Raw genomic sequence first — 18,967 nt, 5'->3', positions numbered from 1 at the left:
CTGAATTGATCGGCACATTACCAAAATTAATTTGATCATCAGTTTAAAATGATATCCAATATTCAAATCAATGTTTAATTTAAGTAAAAATTATATAAACCTTGAAATTCAAGAATTTGATACATCACGGACATAATAGTTCTCCAGAAAGCAGAATAATAAAGAAAAATTTGATGACAAAAAAAAGAAGCGCTAATCCTTTTAATATCTCTGTGCAAGAATGCCACCTGCGAGTGTGTGACTACGACCATACCTACCTAGCTTTTATTATTTCTTTGTATACTTTTATAGTTGCTCAAATGTATACTTTTATAGTTAGTATTTAGTGAGCTTCAGGTATACGAGAAAATTACAACTAAAAGGTTTGGTTTAGGTATCAAACAAAAACTAACAGAGAGAGTATGCATTGTATAACTTAACTTTTGGAAATCGAAACCCGCCTAAGACACCAACCCATCGATTGTGGGAAATAAGATAGTGTGAGTGGGTTTGCATATGTGTCACGTGAACCTCTGTGATATCTTCCATCGTCGCTATCATACATCATCCACGATTTGACTATCTTACAATATCCACAAATTATAATACAACCACCATAACACAATATTAAGTAGCCGATCAGATAAGTTACAATATATGTGTGACTTCATTTCCAATTACATAAAAGTTCATGAAATCCCCGATATCTAGGGATAATTTATTTATCCATTTAACTATATATGTACATATTTATATTTCTTTCATATTTTATTTAGGGGCAAAAGTAACAAAGGATTCGTGGTAGTACTTCTAATTTCTCCACTGATTTGGCGAGAAACTGTTAGAATTTGCATAAAAGTCGGATAATCATAACAAACTAGGGGTAGCACTACGAGAAAACATGAATCTCCGAAGAAAAAAATCATCTGAAATATGTCATAAATAAATTTTTGCGACGAAATCATCAGTAATTTGTCGGAAATTAGTATTTATGATTAATTCCCGACGAAATTATCCGCTAGGATTAAGTTGTCAAGGTTTTTCCGATGACATATACCAACGGATATGACCATGGAAAAAGTCCGTCGGTAATTTGTCTGAAATTCCCGATCACCTTGGTCCATAGAAAATTCAGTTATTTAAAATTATTATTATTATATTTAATTTAAAATTATATTTAAAAATGAAATAATATTAAAATGACATTATATTTGAGATGCAAAACTTACGCTTAAAAGTCAGTGCAAAAAGGAAAAAAATACTTTCAAGAAGCATATACTTCATAAAATAAGCCATGGTACCTCTTTCAAGAAAAATAGCGAATTGGAGTCTTGGACACACTGAGATCTCTATTTCATCCTCCCCTATCACACATCAACAAATCTAGACAAGCTTATTGGAAAGCTCTCATTCTGCATTCTCCATTACAAACACACTTCTATCGTAAACCAGTGTATTAGTGTATAGTATCATATGTCATATGCCTTGTTCGGGAACGCGCTAGGCGCTAGTCGGGCGGTCGGGTTGGGTCTAGCGCCTAAAAAAAAATCAGGGATTAATCGGAAATTATGCGGAGCGGAATGTTTAGATTGTTTACTATGTTATAAAACATGTTAATATTTAGTTGTGTATAACATTAATACATTTTCATGTTTAAGATTGTATAAAACACACAAATAGAATATATAAACTTAATATAGTGTAGTTTTCATCAAAATTATGAATATAAATGATATTTATAAAATTTTAGATCAAATAAATAAATAAAAAATATCATTAAAAAAAAAGATTAGGCGGCTAGGCGGTCATTTAGGCGGACTAGGCGAAAAAATCGGATATGCGATTTTTTAAACCGATTTGACATAAATTGGGGCGGAAAAGTGAAGCGTAGCGCCCAGACGTCTAGGCGGCCAATTTTTAGAACAGATGTCATATGTGATATACTACTCAACGTGTCTTTGCCGACAAAATGTGGCTAAACCAATCAAAGTTCTCACTCGACATGTTAAAGAAAAGACAAGAGGATATATGCAACAATTCGAATGGGACTGTAATGCGTTTTGGGCCATAAGCGGGCCTTTTAAGTAAAAGCCTTTTTGTGAAATCAACGGTTCTCGTTACGAAATGCAAAGAATCTTCTGGATCATCTCTCTCTCTCTCACCTGCTCTATCTATCTATCTATCTAAACCCTAACGCACTCGCTCACTTTCATTCCAGAGTAAACCATCTCCTTATTCACAAAGCCCAGAACGGGAGCAATCTGAAAAATGGCGACTGCAAACACTCTCTCTTCCGCATCTGTCCTCTGCTCTTCACGACAGGTAAAAGACTTGTCTGAAATTCAACAATCACTTCATTCTGTTTCAATTAGTTTGGCTTCTGGGTTGGTTACTTTCTCAGTTCAGCTTCTTGAAATGCTTTATTGGTTTATGGGTTGGTGAAAAAATTGTCACTTTGTATGTGTAACTAGAAGAAATCGATTGAGATTGAATCTGGCTTAACGGATAATCATATCTTTGTGGGTGTGCAGGGAAAGCTGAGTGGTGGAAGTCAGCAGAAAGGTCAGAGAGTAAGCTACAGGAAAGCAAGCAGACGTTTCAGTGTTAGAGCAAATGTAAAGGAAATCACTTTCGACCAGAGCTCAAGAGCTGCTCTTCAAGCTGGTATCGACAAGCTTGCTGATGCTGTTGGTCTCACTCTTGGCCCTAGAGGTATACTATTATTAGTGTCTTCTGTTCATTGTGTTTGTTGTACCACAAAACTATATCTCTTATTATCATTTTGATGTTTTCAAAGGGAGGGATGTTGGGTTGGATGAATTTGGAAGCCCCAAGGTTGTGAACAATGGACTCACCATCGCTAGGGCCATTGAGTTACCTGACGCCATGGAGAACGCTGGTGCAGCGCTCATCCGTGAGGTTAGTGTGTTGTCACAGCTTTATCTTTCATTGTTATTTTCTGAAAATTGTAATTGATTTGCTGTTGTGTGATAAAAGGTTGCGAGTAAGACTAATGACTCTGCTGGCGACGGGACAACCACTGCTTCCGTCCTGGCTCGGGAAATCATCAAACACGGACTGTTGAGCGTCACTTCCGGCGCCAATCCCGTCTCCCTCAAGAGAGGAATCGACAAGACCGTTCAAGCTTTGATAGAAGAGCTTGAGAAGAGGGCTAGACCTGTCAAAGGCGGTAGTGACATCAAAGCCGTGGCTACAATCTCAGCTGGAAACGATGAGCTTGTGGGAGCGATGATCGCCGACGCCATTGACAAAGTGGGACCTGATGGTGTTCTCTCCATTGAGTCTTCATCCTCCTTTGAGACCACCGTCAAAGTCGAAGAAGGGATGGAGATTGATAGAGGCTACATCTCCCCTCAGTTCGTCACCAACCCCGAGAAGCTGCTCGTCGAGTTCGAGAACGCGAGGGTGCTGATCACTGATCAGAAGATCACCACCATCAAAGACATCATCCCCATCTTGGAGAAAACCACTCAGCTTCGAGCTCCGTTGCTGATCATCGTGGAGGATGTCACCGGGGAGGCGTTAGCAACTCTAGTTGTGAACAAACTCTGTGGTGTTCTCAACGTTGTCGCCGTTAAAGCTCCTGGGTTCGGAGAAAGGAGAAAAGCTATGCTTCAGGATATAGCAATCCTGACGGGTGCTGAATACCAGGCCCTTGACATGGGCCTGCTGGTGGAGAACACGACCATAGATCAGTTGGGGATTGCTCGTAAAGTTACTATCAGCAAGGACTCGGCCACGCTTATCGCCGACGCAGCTTCCAAGGACGAGTTGCAAGCTCGTATCTCCCAGCTAAAGAAGGAGCTCTTCGAGACTGACTCTGTGTACGGCTCGGAGAAGCTCGCTGAGAGGATTGCTAAGCTCTCTGGTGGTGTTGCCGTCATTAAAGTCGGAGCAGCGACCGAGCTTGAGGACCGTAAGCTCCGTATCGAGGACGCAAAGAACGCCACGTTCGCTGCTATTGAAGAAGGAATAGTTCCCGGTGGTGGCGCCACGTTGGTGCATCTCTCCACTGTGATTCCTGCCATTAAGGAGACGTTTGAGGACGCTGATGAGCGTTTGGGAGCTGATATAGTACAGAAGGTAAGATTCCTTAGTTTTAAACATTCGGTTTTAAATTCAATCTCATGTGTGTGTTTGAATACAACAGGCATTGGTGGCATCAGCTGCACTGATTGCGCAGAACGCTGGAATTGAGGAGAAGTTGTGGTGGAAAAGATTATGTTCAGCGAATGGGAGCTAGGGTACAACGCCATGACTGATACCTATGAGAATCTGTTGGAGGCTGGAGTGATTGATCCAGCTAAAGTGACGAGATGTGCGCTTCAGAACGCTGCTTCGGTTGCGGGGATGGTGCTGACCACTCAGGCCATCGTTGTTGACAAACCCAAACCCAAGGCTCCTGCTGCTGCTGCACCTGAGGGCCTCATGGTGTAATGAAGTTTGCACATCTATCCATATGGCCATATTTGTTGTCCCCAACTATCTGCAATGTTTTTTTTCTATGGGGAAATGAGTAGCTTGTTTAACGAGAAATAATATTTTTCTATTAAGGATCGTTCTGATTGCAAAATAAAAAGTTTTTGTATTCAAAATGTGTGACCAATGTTCTTTGGCAAATGAAGTAAAGCAGAAAAGTGTAAAGTAAGCAAATATAGATGGGAACAATCATACGGTAAGGACCTATACTCATGCTTCCCTGTTCATCATCTTTATCAACTACTACTACACTTTCTTCAGCCTGTTTCTGTTTGTAACCCATTCCCTCCATCTTCATCATTATTCCACTCAAAATACGGAATGAACCTCTAAATTTTCATTATCCAACTCTAGTGCACCATATGAACAAAGGGTCATTGTCATCCTCGTAGACTCACTAATAGTATAAAGTCTCAAAGCATCCTCAATGATAATTATATCCTAAGCCATTGACTTCTCAAAAATGTACATCTTTCAGATATAATCAAATATGGGGAATCTCTGCTGTCTAATACCTAAATCCATATCCAATTAACTGAGCCAGGTTACCATATCCAAAGACCTGTAATCTCAGTCTGTAGGTACGAAGTCTGTTAATAAGTTCTCCTCTCCCTTTATATCATCTTCATTTCAGGCCACAAAGATGTTGAGTTAAGCTTGAAGATGTTAGATCAAGACTAAAGACTTGCGGTACAAGCTAAAGGAGATCCTAGTCTATCTGAAGTTTGAAGATAAAGATGGCGAGATGTTTTAGGAGTTATCTACAACAAGAAAAAGGATCTTTATCTCTAAGACTAGTTTTTATGTTTTAGCTTGTTATATATATACATTCATCGAGTTATGATAGAATGTATGAGTTTGTGAGATCTTGAGGTTTTGTGTGAGTTTTACCTTGAGACAATAAGAGAGTTATTCTCTACTTACAATCGCAAACACTAAAGCAATCGTCTATCTGGTTTCAATACGTGGTATCAGAGCCACACAACTGAAACGATGGGGGATCTTACGGTTGCTACGACAAAACCAAAGGAGACATGATCATCTTCGATAAAATGCCCTATACTAAGTTCTACAAACTACACTGTATGGGCAATCAAGATGAAAATTCTCTTGAAGGTACACAAGGCGTGGGATATAATCGAGACAGAAGAAGGAAATGACGAAAGAAAAAACATGGCCTTAGCCTTATTGGTACAATCCATACATGAGTCGCTTGTTCCGCAAGTAGGAGAACTGGACACAGCAAAGAAGGTTTGAGATGCTATCAAAACAAGGCATATGGGTGCTGATAGGGTCAAGGAGGCACGCCTACAAACACTTATGGCGGAATTTGACCGCTTAAAGATGAAAGACAATGAGACCATTGATGATTTTTCCGTAAGGATCTTTGAGATTTCCTCAAAGTCTGCCTCTCAGAGAAGAAATAGAAGACACAAGAAATACATACACATTGTAGCGGCATTGGAGCAAGTTCTAGATCTCAAAACGACCAGCTTCGAAGATATCATCGGTCGTTTAAAGGCATAAGAAGAACGTGTAGGTGAGGAAGAAGAAACAGGGGAAGAACAGAGCAAACTTATGTATGCTAATACGGATCAGCAATATACACGACCTTTAATGGAAATAATAGAGGCCGCGGTCGTGGTGGAAGGTTCTATAATAGAGGAAGGGGTCGTGGGCGAGTTAGTGCTGCTAGAGATGCAACGGGGATTACGTGCTACCGGTGCGACAAGCTAGGACACTATGCAAGTGACTGTCCAGATTGGCTACTCAAGCTAATACAAGATGCACAAGAAACGAAAGAAGAAGACAACACACATGAAGCAGAGGAGTTGATGTTGAATGAAGTTGTGTTTCTTAACGAGGAGAAAGTAAAGCTTGATACCTTTGAGACAAGTCTGGACAAGAGCAATGTGTGGTATCTGGACAATGGAGCCAGTAACCACATGACTGGAGACCGCTCCTACTTCACCACACTTGATGAGACAATCACGGGGAAAGTTAAGTTTGGTGATGACTCCCGCATTGACATAAAAGGAAAGGGCTCTATTAATTTCATCTTCAAAGATGGTGCAAAGAAGAGAATGTCGAATGTGTACTACATCCCAGCTCTTAGAAGCAATATCATAAGCTTGGGACAGGCGACTGAAGCTGGATGTGAAGTCAGAATGAAGGAGGATCTTCTGAATGTGTTTGACAGCGAGGGAAGGCTGCTAGTGAGAACAAGTAGAGGAAGAAACCGGTTATACAAGGTGGCGCTAGAGGCTGAGAACGTAACATGTCTTCAAGTAGTAACGACCAACGCCTCAAACAAATGGCATGTGAGGTTAGGACACATCAACTTTGATAACATAAAACTGATGGTTGACAAAGATCTGGTCTCAGGAATGCCAAAGTTTAATGTTATAAAGAAGACATGCGTTTCTTGCTTACTTGGAAAGCAATCAAGAGGACCTTTCCCACAAGCAACAGCGTTTTGAGCCTCACAAAAGCTTGAACTTCTACATGGTGATCTCTGCGGTCCAATCACACCATCAACGCTTGGAGGAAATAGGTATGTCTTTGTGATTATCGACGATCATACACGCTATATGTGGACTATTCTGTTAAAGGAGAAAAGTGAGGCATTTGGAAAGTTCGAGAAGCTGAGAGCGTCAATAGAACAAGAAACAGGTATCTCCATCAAGACTCTTCGAATTGATAGGGGTGGAGAGTTTACGTCATCAGAATTCAACACATTCTGTGAAAATAATGGGATCCAAAGACATCTTACTGCGCCATATTCTCCCCAACAAAATGGGGTAGTTGAACGACGAAACAGCACAATACTAGAGATGACGAGGAGTGTCTTGAAACACGTGAGGGTTCCAAATTACATGTGGGACGAGGCCGTAAGACATGTCACGTATCTCATCAATAGAACAGCCACACGAACCCTGCCAGCCATGACTCCATATGAGGCTTTCAAAGGGAGCAGACCGAACCTATCACACTTACGTGTGTTTGGATGTGTCGGGTACGCAAGAGTTGAGTCTCCTTACAGGAAGAAGCTAGACGACAGATCTCGAGCTCTAGTACACCTTGGAACAGAACCTGGAACTAAGGCCTATCGCTTGTTTGATCCAAAGAGTAAGAGGATCATAATAAGCCGAGATGTGATATTTATGGAAGAAGAAGCGTGGAGATGGAACAAACAAGATAAGGAGATCGACGCTGGAACGTTTAGTATCAACCTTGGAGAACATGGAACCAGAGGCTTAAGAGAACTCGAGAGAACTGTGGAAGGAAAAGAAGAAGCTGATACTGTGGAGACAGAACAGAGAAGTGAGGAAGCTGATACTGGTCCGGATAAAGAGGTTGTGGAGATTTCAGACGATGAAGGTGATCAACCTCAACTAAGGCGGTCTACAAGAGTAAAAACAGCACCAGAGTATCTATCAAATTACATCCTTCTAGCTGAGACAGAGTGTGAGTGGCTTCTAATGTCCATTAACGATGAGCCGTGGGACTTTGATGAAGCTAAAGACATGAAGGTATGGTTGGACGCCTGTAGAGATGAGATAACCTCTATTAAAAAGAATCAAACATGGGTCTTAGTTGATCTACCCGCAGGAGCTAAACCTATTGGACTTAAATGGGTGTTTAAGGTTAAGCGTAACCCTGATGGTAGTGTGAACAAGTACAAAGCAAGACTAGTTGCGAAAGGGTATGTCCAGAGACACAGGATTGACTACGACGAAGTGTTTGCTCCTGTTGCTAGGATTGAAACAATTCGACTCATCATCGCATTGGCTGCTTCAAACCGTTGGGAGGTTCATCATCTTGACGTAAAGACCACATTCCTTCACGGTGATCTAAAGGAGGTCTATGTCTCACAACCTGAAGGTTTTGTGGTCAAAGGAAGAGAAGATAAAGTGTACAGACTCTCCAAAGCTCTGTATGGCCTAAAAAAAGCTGTTAGAGCCTGGAATGATAAGTTAAACCAGATTCTTATGGAGCTGAAGTTCTCACACTGTTCTAAAGAAGCTTCCTTATACCAGCGTCAACGGAAGGATCATCTTCTCATTGTACCAGTTTATGTGGATGATCTGCTTGTTACAGGTTATGATCTAGCGATGATCATTGAGTTCAAAGTGGAGATGGAAGCCAAGTTTTAAATGAGTGACTTGGGGAGGCTGACATATTACTTGGGTATTGAAGTAATGCAACATGATGATGGGATCACATTGAGGCAAGAAAGGTATGCGTCCAAGATACTCTCTGAGGCTGGAATGGATGAGTGCAATTCAACATGTGTGCCAATGGATATGAACCTGAAGCTGTCAAGATCTACTGAGGAGAAGTCTATTGAAGAGAAGAGGTACAGAAGAACTATTGGATGCCTACGATATCTAATTCACACTCGCCCTGACCTTGCGTACAGCATAGGAGTGCTAAGCAGATATATGCTCGATCCAAAGGAGTCACACGACTCTGCATTGAAACATGTTCTGAGATACTTGCGAGGCACTTCTTCTTACAGTCTAAATTATGGATGCACTGATCAGATACCAACGTTAGTGGGATACAATGACAGCTCTCTCAACGTCGATATTGATGATGGAGGGAGTGTAACATGACACATTTTCTATTTAGGAGAAATTCCTATCACTTGGTGTTCACAGAAGCAGGAGACTGTGGCGTTGTCCTCTCGCGAAGCTGAATTTATGGCTGCCACAAAAACAACAAAACAAGCAATCTGGCTTCAAGATATACTAAGTGAGATTACCGGAAGAGAATGTGAGAAGGTGATCATTCGAGTAGACATCAAATCAGCTATATCACTCACAAAGAACCCAGTCTTCCAAGGGCGTAGCAAACACATCCATAGAAGATATCATTTCATCCGGGAGTGCGTCGAGAAAGGACAAGTTTGTGTTGAGCATGTAGCAGGGAGCAAGCAGAAAGCTGACATACTTACCAAGGCACTTGGCAAGATCAAGTTTACAGAAATGAGGGAGTTCATCGGTGTTCTAAATTTGGGACAAGTAAACTTCAAGCTTAAAGGGGAGATTGTTGAGTTAAGCTTGAAAATGTTAGATCAAGACTAAAGACTTGCGATACAAGTTAAAGGAGATCCTAGTCTATCCGAAGTTTGAAAATAAAGATGGCGAGATGTTTTAAGACTAGTTTTTATGTTTTAGTTTGTTATATATATACATTCATCGAGTTATGATAGATTGTATGAGTTTGTGAGATCTTGAGGTTTTGTGTGAGTTTTACCTTGAGGCAATAAGAGAGTTATTCTTTGAGAAAATGTGTATTTAAATACCAAACTATCTCAAATTCTCTAAAAAAAAATACAAACTTTTCATTAACCCAAATAAATCACAAACTTATATTGACTGGGTTATATTAGGTACACCTTTGGTCAACTTAATTTGTCGTTAAATCTCCATCTAATATTCTGTTTGTTGATATGACGTCATTTGAGAATAGACCAAAAAGCTAAAAATTCCAAATTGATACTTTTAATCCATTTTAGAACCATGTCTTCTTTGTCTTCTCTTTCTTTCTGCAGCTAATCTTCCATCTAAACTAATTATCTCTTCTTTCTTTTCTCATTGGACATTGCTAGATATGAAATAGATTTTTGTTTATAATTTTATTTCCTGCAACAGTGTAAGGATTTTATATATGTTCAAGTGGTTTTGCTGGTCACAACCTGAAAACCATACTTTGAGGAGACTTTGGACTACATAAGATAAGTGGACACCAAGGAATCTCTAGTAGAAGAGATGGATGAGGAAGCTCAAGAAGTGGTGTTTCCCGGCACGAGCGAATTGACTTTTATTTTATTTTCAAACTTTTTCTGTCATTTTTGGATATGCGCAAACTGTTTTAACCTTACAACTGATACAAAGAAAGGCCATCACAAAGGGCAGTAACAAAAGCACACACGAATAGTTTTCATAAAACATAAGTAATCCAAATTTGACAAGATAAGTAACGATCTCTTGAAAAAAGGAATATCTCAGCAACACATGATAGTTTGAAACAGATAAAAACAACAAAAGAAACAACAGATGCATCACACGACCATCAATCTTGTGATCCAATTTATGATCCACCTTTGAACCTCCCTAATAGAACACATAAAAATTTGAGATTTTCTAGAATCGATATGATATAAAATCAGACAGACAATAAAAGTGCACCTGATCATTCTTTGGCCGACCCCTTGGACGTTTAGGTTCAGGTTGAATGCTTGGTTTTGAACATCTCGGCTTGGTATGTCCTTCTTCTCTACAATTAGAGCATGTCATGACACGCTTCTCACGGCTTAACTTGGTTTTACTAGAGGAAGAGGATGATTCATTTGTGCTTTTCCGTCTGGCATAAGTGCTTGGTCTTCCTCTATTACCTAACCTATTTGGTGGAGGCAAGACTGGTAACCTGTTCAGCATAGACCATAACTTCATCCCTTCCACAGGCCTAATACTACACTCATAAGTTTTTCTCCATCTTATGGTAGTGTAATAATCAGAAACATAGTCATCTACTTTCTGTTTCTTTGCTGTTATCACACAAGCAGCATGGTTACAAGGAATTCCATTCAATTGCCACATCCCACAACCACATGTTTTCAGACCCATATCAACGCTATACGAGCAGTTATGATAGTTAATTTCATAGACATCACCCGTAGCCATGTATCTAATAAAATCTTGAGACTTAGCTATGGTAGTTTCTATCGCAATATGTGCCTTCTTTGTGTATTTAGTCTTCAATCTATTAGCGATGATAGACCATTTTGCTGTGCGTACCATACATTGTCGCCTAATATCTTCTAACATGTCAAGTAGTGGTTTTCTCCTAGCCTCGCGAATGGTTTTGTTAAAAGATTCATTCATGTTGTTCAAATTATCATTGCAACAAGAACCAACCTTAAAGTAAGCTCGAGACCATGTATGTGGATTGGTGGCTTGTAGAGCTTGATGTGCTAGCTGATTGTAGCTCTTCAATGTATTCATATGCTCTGTAAAGTCTCCTAAGGTGTAGCTACGGGCTATTTTCCAGAACAGTCTCTCTAGTTGTGGGTCGTGGCTGTCTCTCTTCCAGTTTCCTAGAATGTGTCTCGCACACATACGATGTTCTGCATTGGGAAGTTCGAGGTGAACAGCTTTCACCAAACCCTTTCAAACAAAAAGACATGTAAGATACGAGTTTATAAAAACAAACAAAGTACGCCAAAATCTTTACCTTTTGCTTATCGGATATGAATGTGAAGTTGCACCCATCACCGAGTTGTAAATCCACTTTTAGGTGATTCACAAACCATGCCCAATTAATATCATTTTCAATCTCTACGACTGCCCACGCAATCGGCTCAATTCTGTTATCTCCATCTCTTCCCACAGCAGCAATCAATTGGCCTTTCACATCCCATTTCAGAAATGCACCATCTAGTCCTATGATCGGTCTACAAGTCGACTTCCAAGCTGCACGTTGTGCTTCAAAACAAATGTAGATACGATCGAACCTTTGCTTGCTTCTTGGTGTTTGTCCAGGAATGGTCACTATTTCAGTTATGGTTCCCGGATTAGTCTTTCGAAGCTCTGTGTCATAATCCCAGATACGAGAAAAGTGTTTTTCATGGCTTGCTCTTCTTTCTCTTGTGACTTTAGTCTTAGCTTTTTGACATTGGTCTTCAGTAACAATGAAGTTGTATTTTCTCTTGATCTCTTCACCAATTTCCTTAGCTGTAAGCTTAGGATTCACCCTCAACCCATCTGCAAACAGCTGTGCAATTGATGAAGGCTTCAACATCTTAGAGTAACCAGAACGTATACAAGCGTGTTCATTAACATAAACCTTTATCTGCAGTTTATGTTTCCTCTTCTCATACGAACAATACACTCTCCAAGGACAATCATACTCAGTATCAGAACAAACAGCGCCAAGCTTCATTTGTGTTGATATGTATAGCTTGATATCATATCTTGTTTTCAGAAAATACCTTAGAAGAGGTTGCTTGAACTCTGATGCAGACGAAAACGTCTTCCCCAACGCTAAGACCTCATCGGCAGATGCTGCATTCTCACAAGCATCCCTTCGCGCTTCTTCTTCCTCATCATCAGATGATACAGGATCAGGCTTATTATCCTCATTCCAGCAATCATCATCTCCACTCTCATCGTTTTCGTCTCCATCATTACTTGCAACATCTCCAAAGTGGGATGAGAAAACTTCACAAGCTTCTTCTTCAGTTTGTACGCCACATCCTTTTTCTTCTGAAACCTCATTCTCATATTCTTCGATCTCATCACCAGGATCATCAACAATAGCCTCGCAATCATCACCGGGTACAGGTTCACACTCATCTCTGTTATAGCCTATAAATACAGCCGACCTTATTTCATCACCTTCAGCAATAGGTTGAGGTTCAGGTTCTCTACATCCGCCTCGACGTACTGGAAGCTTTTTCCTTATCACCATGTTAGTGAAAAACGATTTACAGTTTTAAAATGAAGGAGAGGAAATAGAAGAGATGATAACGATTTGGAGAAGAGATGATATGGAGTTTTAGTATGATTGAAAAGAGAAAGACGAGATGAGTTAGGGTTCTACAATGAGCAGAGAAAGAAGAGAAGAGTACGTGTAGATTAGAAGTACTGTATAGTTTTTTTATTCTTTAGGTTTGTGTTCTATTCTTAAAACGACACCGCATCATTAACCGGTAATATCAAACAGAGGTTAGATGATAAATTAAATTGAGAAAACTTGTACTTAGTATGGCTCAATAATTATAAGTTTGTGATTTATTTGGGTTAACGAAAAGTTTGTATTTGTTTTGGAGAATTTGAGATAGTTTGGTATTTAATTACACATTTTCTCGTTATTCTTTACTTACAATCGCATACACTAAAGAAATCGTCTATCTGGTTTTAATAAAAGAACTTGGTTCGATGCCGCTCTTAACAATGAATGTAATCATCATCATTCCTGCCTCTTCCCGGTCTACTTTAGACAACGCATCAGCTAATCTTTCAAATACTTTGCCATGAGGAATGTATCCTTCCCTAACCACTCAGCCACCACCTCCAGAGCGTTATCTACCCTTCCTGCTCTGTAACACCCTTCAATCAATGTCCTATACATTGCTTCGTCAACCTCAAACTCGCTCAGTCGCAACTCCTCCGTCAATCTCATAGCTTCGCACACTTTCCTTGCCTTGCAGAGCCCATTCACCAACCCCCAATACGTATACTTGTTCGAAACAACACCTTGAGAACTCATCACGCTGTGTATCTCAAACGCTTTCTCCAACCCGTTGATGATCAGGTTATACAGATAAGTGTCCACCTTTAGCTGCTTATCGTGCATGGTCGAAACCAACTTCTCTGCCTCTTCGACCTTACCGTAACTAGCGAAACCGTCGATCAAAATCTTGTAAGCATCGAGATCAAGACTCACGCTTTCCTTCTCCGTCAACTCAAGAACCAAACCCAACTCTTCGAAGTTCCATCTCTTGACGCAACAGTCTATCATAGACTTAAACGTGACGATATTAGGCTTAATAGTCTCAACCTCCTCCACCAACTCTCTTCCCCTCTTGATCTCTCCGTTGCAACCCAACGCGGAGACGACAACTGTTAAAGAGTAGACAGACGCAACACCCAAATCCGAAGCGACCATCAGACGAAAGAAGTCGTTGGCTAACTCGACCTCATCGCTTTTTTTGAGGTTCAACAAATGCAAAGTCAAAGTCTTTTCACTCGAAAACCTCGACAACATCATCGTACCTCCCGTTGTCTGAATACACCGTGATCATCGAATTAAAGAGCCTCGCGACGACTTTCGCCTCGACGCAACCGCATTCGTCAAGAGCTCTAGAGGCGATATCGCGAAAAGGGTACCTGAGAATTGTTTGATTGGGAAACGGTACGGAACGAGAGAACGTTCGGTTTTAAAGGTGGGTTTAAGCAAAGACGTCTTATTAATGGTCGGAAGAGCGTTTCGTCGGTTACAAGGAAAGGAAATGCGTGAAAGGAAGGCGAGATAACAAAGGTAAAACCCTAATCTAGCCGCCCAGTGAGTATCAGTGATTTCGGATCCTTTTCTCGTTGCGTCCCCTTCCCTTTATAGAGTTGACCTCGTGCTCTCCCGTGACCTAGTTTGCATCGTCTTCGTGGGCTTTTAACTCGTTGGGCCGAGAAGCCCATACTGTCTCGAGTGGCCGTTAATTCGGAGACGCTTAGACGCGCGTTTTGAGCCATCATGCCGAGCCACCGTTTCGTTCTGAGTGGACTGGGCCGTCTGTTCTTCGGGCCTTGAGGTATGTCGAATTCACCCTCTACAGTAAGTCCCCCCAGTTCATCGAGATAAACGTCTCGTTGATCTTGATGAATTTAGAAGGTTAATGGCTTGGAAGGACAGACAGGTCGCCTCGAAGATACATTATTGGATCGGGCATCGCGAGGCATCGTTAAGTATTTCGCTCTGTCGCGCAGTTTGATCAATTCTAACCAAACCGGTTTTGGTTTGGCTAGATCCGATTCTGCCCCAGGCACTGGTTCGACTCGGAGTCGGGCCGGTTATTTCGGGAAACCGAATCGACGCTTCGGTTTCCTAGGCGGCTAAAATACTATTCCTAGGCCCACGTAGATATCATGATGACACCTCGGGGAAGCACCCCATCTCTCCCCTATAAATACTTGATCATTTCTCTCCCCCTCTATTCTTCTCCGCGTTATCCAGGTACTTTCTCTCTCTTTCCCTCCTCTTCTCTCTCTAGGTTGTTGTTGTAACATAGATAGCGATATGTCTTCTGGGGGGAGGTTATCTCGCGAACAGAAAGGGAAAGAGGTCGCGACCGTATCTCGTCCCTTGAGAGACGCGAGTGAGGTTCCACTCGAGGAGTTCGAACGGGTTCATCACGACGCGATGATGGACACCGGGACCCTGGATCTGTCTCAAAGGATCCTAGTTTCCGAGTCTGCGCGTTCATTCCGTCAAGAAGTAAGGGGAAACCAAGCCGAGCCGCATGCTTGCGATAGAGACGGTTCTGGCGGTGCGAGAAACGGGGTCCTTCCTGCCGACTATATGCCGACGTGCTATTATCCTGGGGAGATCTTCGAGGAGCTGCCGGCGATAGCTCCCGAGTTTCTGCGCTCTCCAGATGTGAGCGGTCAGGCTTGGGAGAACGTTATGAAGACGCAGTCAACTCCTAACAGCGTGAAGAGGCTCCTGAGGGAACGCCGCGGGTTTGGGGTGACTTTCTTGATTCCCTCGGCGAGCCAAAGGCCTTGGTCGCCGCCGGTTGGGTATCAATGCGTCTACGAGTCCTATTTTCATGACGATACGAAGCTTTGGTTCCCAATTCCCCGACTAGTCACGGCATACGCGAGGCGCCGAGACGCAGCGATAAGTCAATTTTTGAACGGTTCGTGGCGTATTGCAGTTGCTTTGATGGTTATGGCTGCCGAGAACGATGTCTCGCTGAGCGTTCGTACCTTCGAAGAGTTGACGTCCGTCAGTTCGTTGGAGGATGGCCTTCTATCGATAAAAATGCGGCCAAGCTACAACGTGATAGGGGGGCATCCTAATAAGACGCTCGATTGGCAGAGGTCCTATTTCTTCGTTAAATGCGATGATTCTGCCTTCGAGGACCCTCCAGACGATGACTACCGTGTCTTGTGGAACACTTTGCTTGGTAGAACACTTTCGTTAAGTCGTACTATTTCTTCGCATACTAACTGCCTTCTATTTTCGCTGTCCTTTTTCTTTGTAGCCAACCATCCGACTTCTCGCGAATACCCGGAAGAGTTTCTTGCGAACTCTCGTGCTATCGCGAGACTCGCTCAAGAGCACTAGGGGAATATTTCTTGGAAAAGGGTTCGCCGTTCGATCGACCGTATTTCCAGGAGTAAGTCCATTTTTTCTTTTTATATGTCACGCTGTGGACTTCTACTCTCTCCTTGGTGAATGAGTCTATTTTTTTTTATATATCCTTTGCAGGGGATTGGGATTCGAGTTACCTTCCGTCGGTTAACAAGACCAAGAGATGTATATCCCTGTTCACCGGTGAAGAGCAGGAGAAGATCAACGCAGCAAGGAAGATGAAGGGCCTTCCGGACCTGAGCGCTATGATGGCGGGAGAGCTTGGCTTGTCACATGCCGAGCCGTTGGTGCCTTCTAAGGAGTTGGCGACTGACGACGCGACACTCGCGAGTTCTGACCATCGCGAATCCTCGCTTGGTGTTGTTGCCGCTGCTCCTAAGAAGAAAAAGAGCAAGAAGAGAACCCATGACTAGCCGCCTGTCAATGATGATCGCGAGACTCTTCCAGAGGAAGGCGAACGTTCGCAGGCTGCAGAGCCATCGACGAAGAAGAGAAAGAAGAAGAAGCGACTATATTTGGAGGATAGCGTCATGGGTCAAGACAGCGAAATAGCTCGCCCCTCTGCTCCATCTGATCCGACTGACGGGCCCTCTCTTAACTTGGCCCTAGCGGATGAACCTCGGAATGTCTCACCCGAGGTTCCGCTTCAGAAGAAAAGTTCGAAGCAAACTGGTGAGCAAGGGACGACCAAGCGCCAAGTTTCCCCCGTTGCTATTTCATCGAACCCTGGGACGTCGTTCCCCGGTCCATCGACTGGTGGTATTCCGGTCGTAAGGAAGACTTCGAGAGTCGAGTTTCCTGACCGTGTTTCGTTTGAGTATGACGGGCCAACTCCTCGCGTCTACGCTCCACACAAATGCGCGGAATTGGTTAGCCAGATCAAGTGCGGCCCAAAGCCCTTTCTGCCGGTCGCTGACCTGATCTTTAAGGACGAGTATGTTGACGCCGCTCGCACCAAGTTGTTGGTAAGACTTTGCTTCGGTTCTTTCATTCCTTCTCTTACATACTTTTTTTATTTCTTAAGTTCTTTGGTTTTCGTGTCTCGCAGTGCGACGGGGTTTTGAACTTCGTCGTCGAGAAATATGACTCTGCGCTGAAGGAAGCGCTCGCTGAGTCAGAGAAGCTGAAGAAGACAGTGGTGAGTAAGAGCAGACTTCTCCGTCGAAGGAAGGTGGAATGGCAGGAGGAGTTCGAGAGGATGGCCGAGAAGAGGGATCACGCGGTTGCTCGGAGGAAAGCTTTGAAGAAGAGAGCCGACGCACCTGAAGAGGAGCTTTCCGTTGCTCGTTCTACTATCGAGGCTCTGGAGCTGCGGAAGGCCAATCTTATGGAGGAGATAGGAGCCAAGGCCGTGGAGCAAAAGAAAGAACTGGACCGCCTTAGGGATTCCGGTATTTACGAGGTCACGAAGGAAAGGGTGAGGGTTGAGACCGAGATGATTGCAAAATCTAATAAGCATTTCGGGAATTTCCGCGAGTGGTGGACCCGTTGTGGACCTTTCGATACGGCGCAGTTGCTTTAAAGTCAAGCGTTCGAGACTAAGAGCTGCCTCGAGGCTTTAAAGGCTGGAAGCCACGATATCCCTCAAGAGACTATCGACATGTTCACGGCTAGAGAAAAACAGTTCGAGGAGGAAGCTTTGAAGCTTGATCCCGGCGAGATCCCGGAGGCTGACTTGGTCCTTTCTCCACTTCGCCTCGAATCCCAGTTCGTCGATATGCGAGCTTTCGTGGGTCTCAACCCGCATGGGTCTAACGTACGCTTGATCGACCCAAGGACTGCTGGGGTTCTCCAAAGTCCCGCTGATCGTCCTGTAACCTCTGCTGCTCCCTCTCATTCTGTGGGAGATGATTCGTCAAAGACTGGCGCGCCCGCTATTGACTCGCGAGCCGTTGATGGGGGAGTGAAATCTGTTGGGAACCAGGATGAGAGCAACGTTCTTGAGATTTCTGATTCTTCCGTTTCTGATTAGAAGGATGGTCAGGGTCGAGAACAGGACAAAGCTGATGCCGGCTAGGAGGTCGACGGGGCGCGGAATGGGGAGATAATCGGCGATCAAGCGAACCCCTCCGAGAGTCAGCTTGAGGTTCGTGGGGAAGAGGCGATAGCTCGCGTTGAAAGCGTCGATGCGGATCAACCGGTGCGTTCCACCCTTCCCGAACCATCTCTCGACCACGATGCCGTAACGCAGGAACAGGCTAGGGACCCCGAGGAATGACCCCATTGTTGTTTTTGTTTTTTACTTTGAATGAACCTTGACTCCTTTTTTTATGTATTATGACTTGACCCATTGCAGTCTCTCGTTTGTTAAAACTCCGTCTATTTCTTCTTGTTTGCGAATTCCGCTTTACTTATATTGCTTCCTAGTCGTTCGATAACTCCGGGAGTCGCAGTCCGAAAAGGTGTAGGAAACTCGGCAGATGTCTTGACCGCAAGCGATTATAGAGTTTGTGATTCATGCCGTATCGTGACAGCGATATAGCCGTTTCTCGACGTTGGCTCATACGGGCTGTGAATTCAACAACTCGTGATCAGGTGTCATTGGGTCGTTTATCAAGCTTCCTGGTTTGTTCGAGGTCGTATGCCGATTGGGTACAAGTGAAAA

General features: G+C 43.0%; 2 protein-coding genes and 1 pseudogene across 2 annotated transcripts; 1 reads left to right on the top strand and 2 right to left on the bottom strand.

The window, feature by feature from the left end:
- Positions 1–2,088: 2,088 nt before the first annotated feature.
- Positions 2,089–4,595, top strand: LOC106418563 (annotated as a pseudogene).
- Positions 4,596–10,365: 5,770 nt separating this feature from the next.
- On the bottom strand, positions 10,366–12,957 carry LOC125585859. Its single transcript, XM_048755565.1, has 3 exons — positions 11,722–12,957; positions 10,677–11,654; positions 10,366–10,371 (listed from the first exon to the last, which is right to left on the bottom strand). Exons 1-3 carry the CDS (start codon positions 12,955–12,957, stop codon positions 10,366–10,368), a joined length of 2,220 nt encoding a protein of 739 aa, XP_048611522.1.
- Positions 12,958–13,500: 543 nt separating this feature from the next.
- LOC106416910 (pentatricopeptide repeat-containing protein At2g28050-like) lies at positions 13,501–14,259 on the bottom strand. Its single transcript, XM_048755564.1, has one exon. It carries the CDS (start codon positions 14,257–14,259, stop codon positions 13,501–13,503), a length of 759 nt encoding a protein of 252 aa, XP_048611521.1.
- Positions 14,260–18,967: the final 4,708 nt, after the last annotated feature.

This window comes from Brassica napus, chromosome C4, assembly GCF_020379485.1.
Source record: "Brassica napus cultivar Da-Ae chromosome C4, Da-Ae, whole genome shotgun sequence".
In the NCBI taxonomy this organism is placed as follows: domain Eukaryota; kingdom Viridiplantae; phylum Streptophyta; class Magnoliopsida; order Brassicales; family Brassicaceae; genus Brassica; species Brassica napus.
Note: the sequence above shows the minus strand (reverse complement) of the source record. Positions and strands in the feature narration are given on the sequence as shown.

Excerpts from the sequence above, each read along its gene's own strand:
- LOC125585859 (XM_048755565.1), bottom strand. The coding sequence starts at position 12,957 with ATGGTGATAAGGAAAAAGCTTCCAGTACGTCGAGGCGGATGTAGAGAA. Across the intron at positions 11,655-11,721 it reads TCATATCCGATAAGCAAAAG|GGTTTGGTGAAAGCTGTTCA; the intron begins GTAAAGATTTTG and ends TTTGTTTGAAAG.
- LOC106416910 (XM_048755564.1), bottom strand. The coding sequence starts at position 14,259 with ATGATGTTGTCGAGGTTTTCGAGTGAAAAGACTTTGACTTTGCATTTG.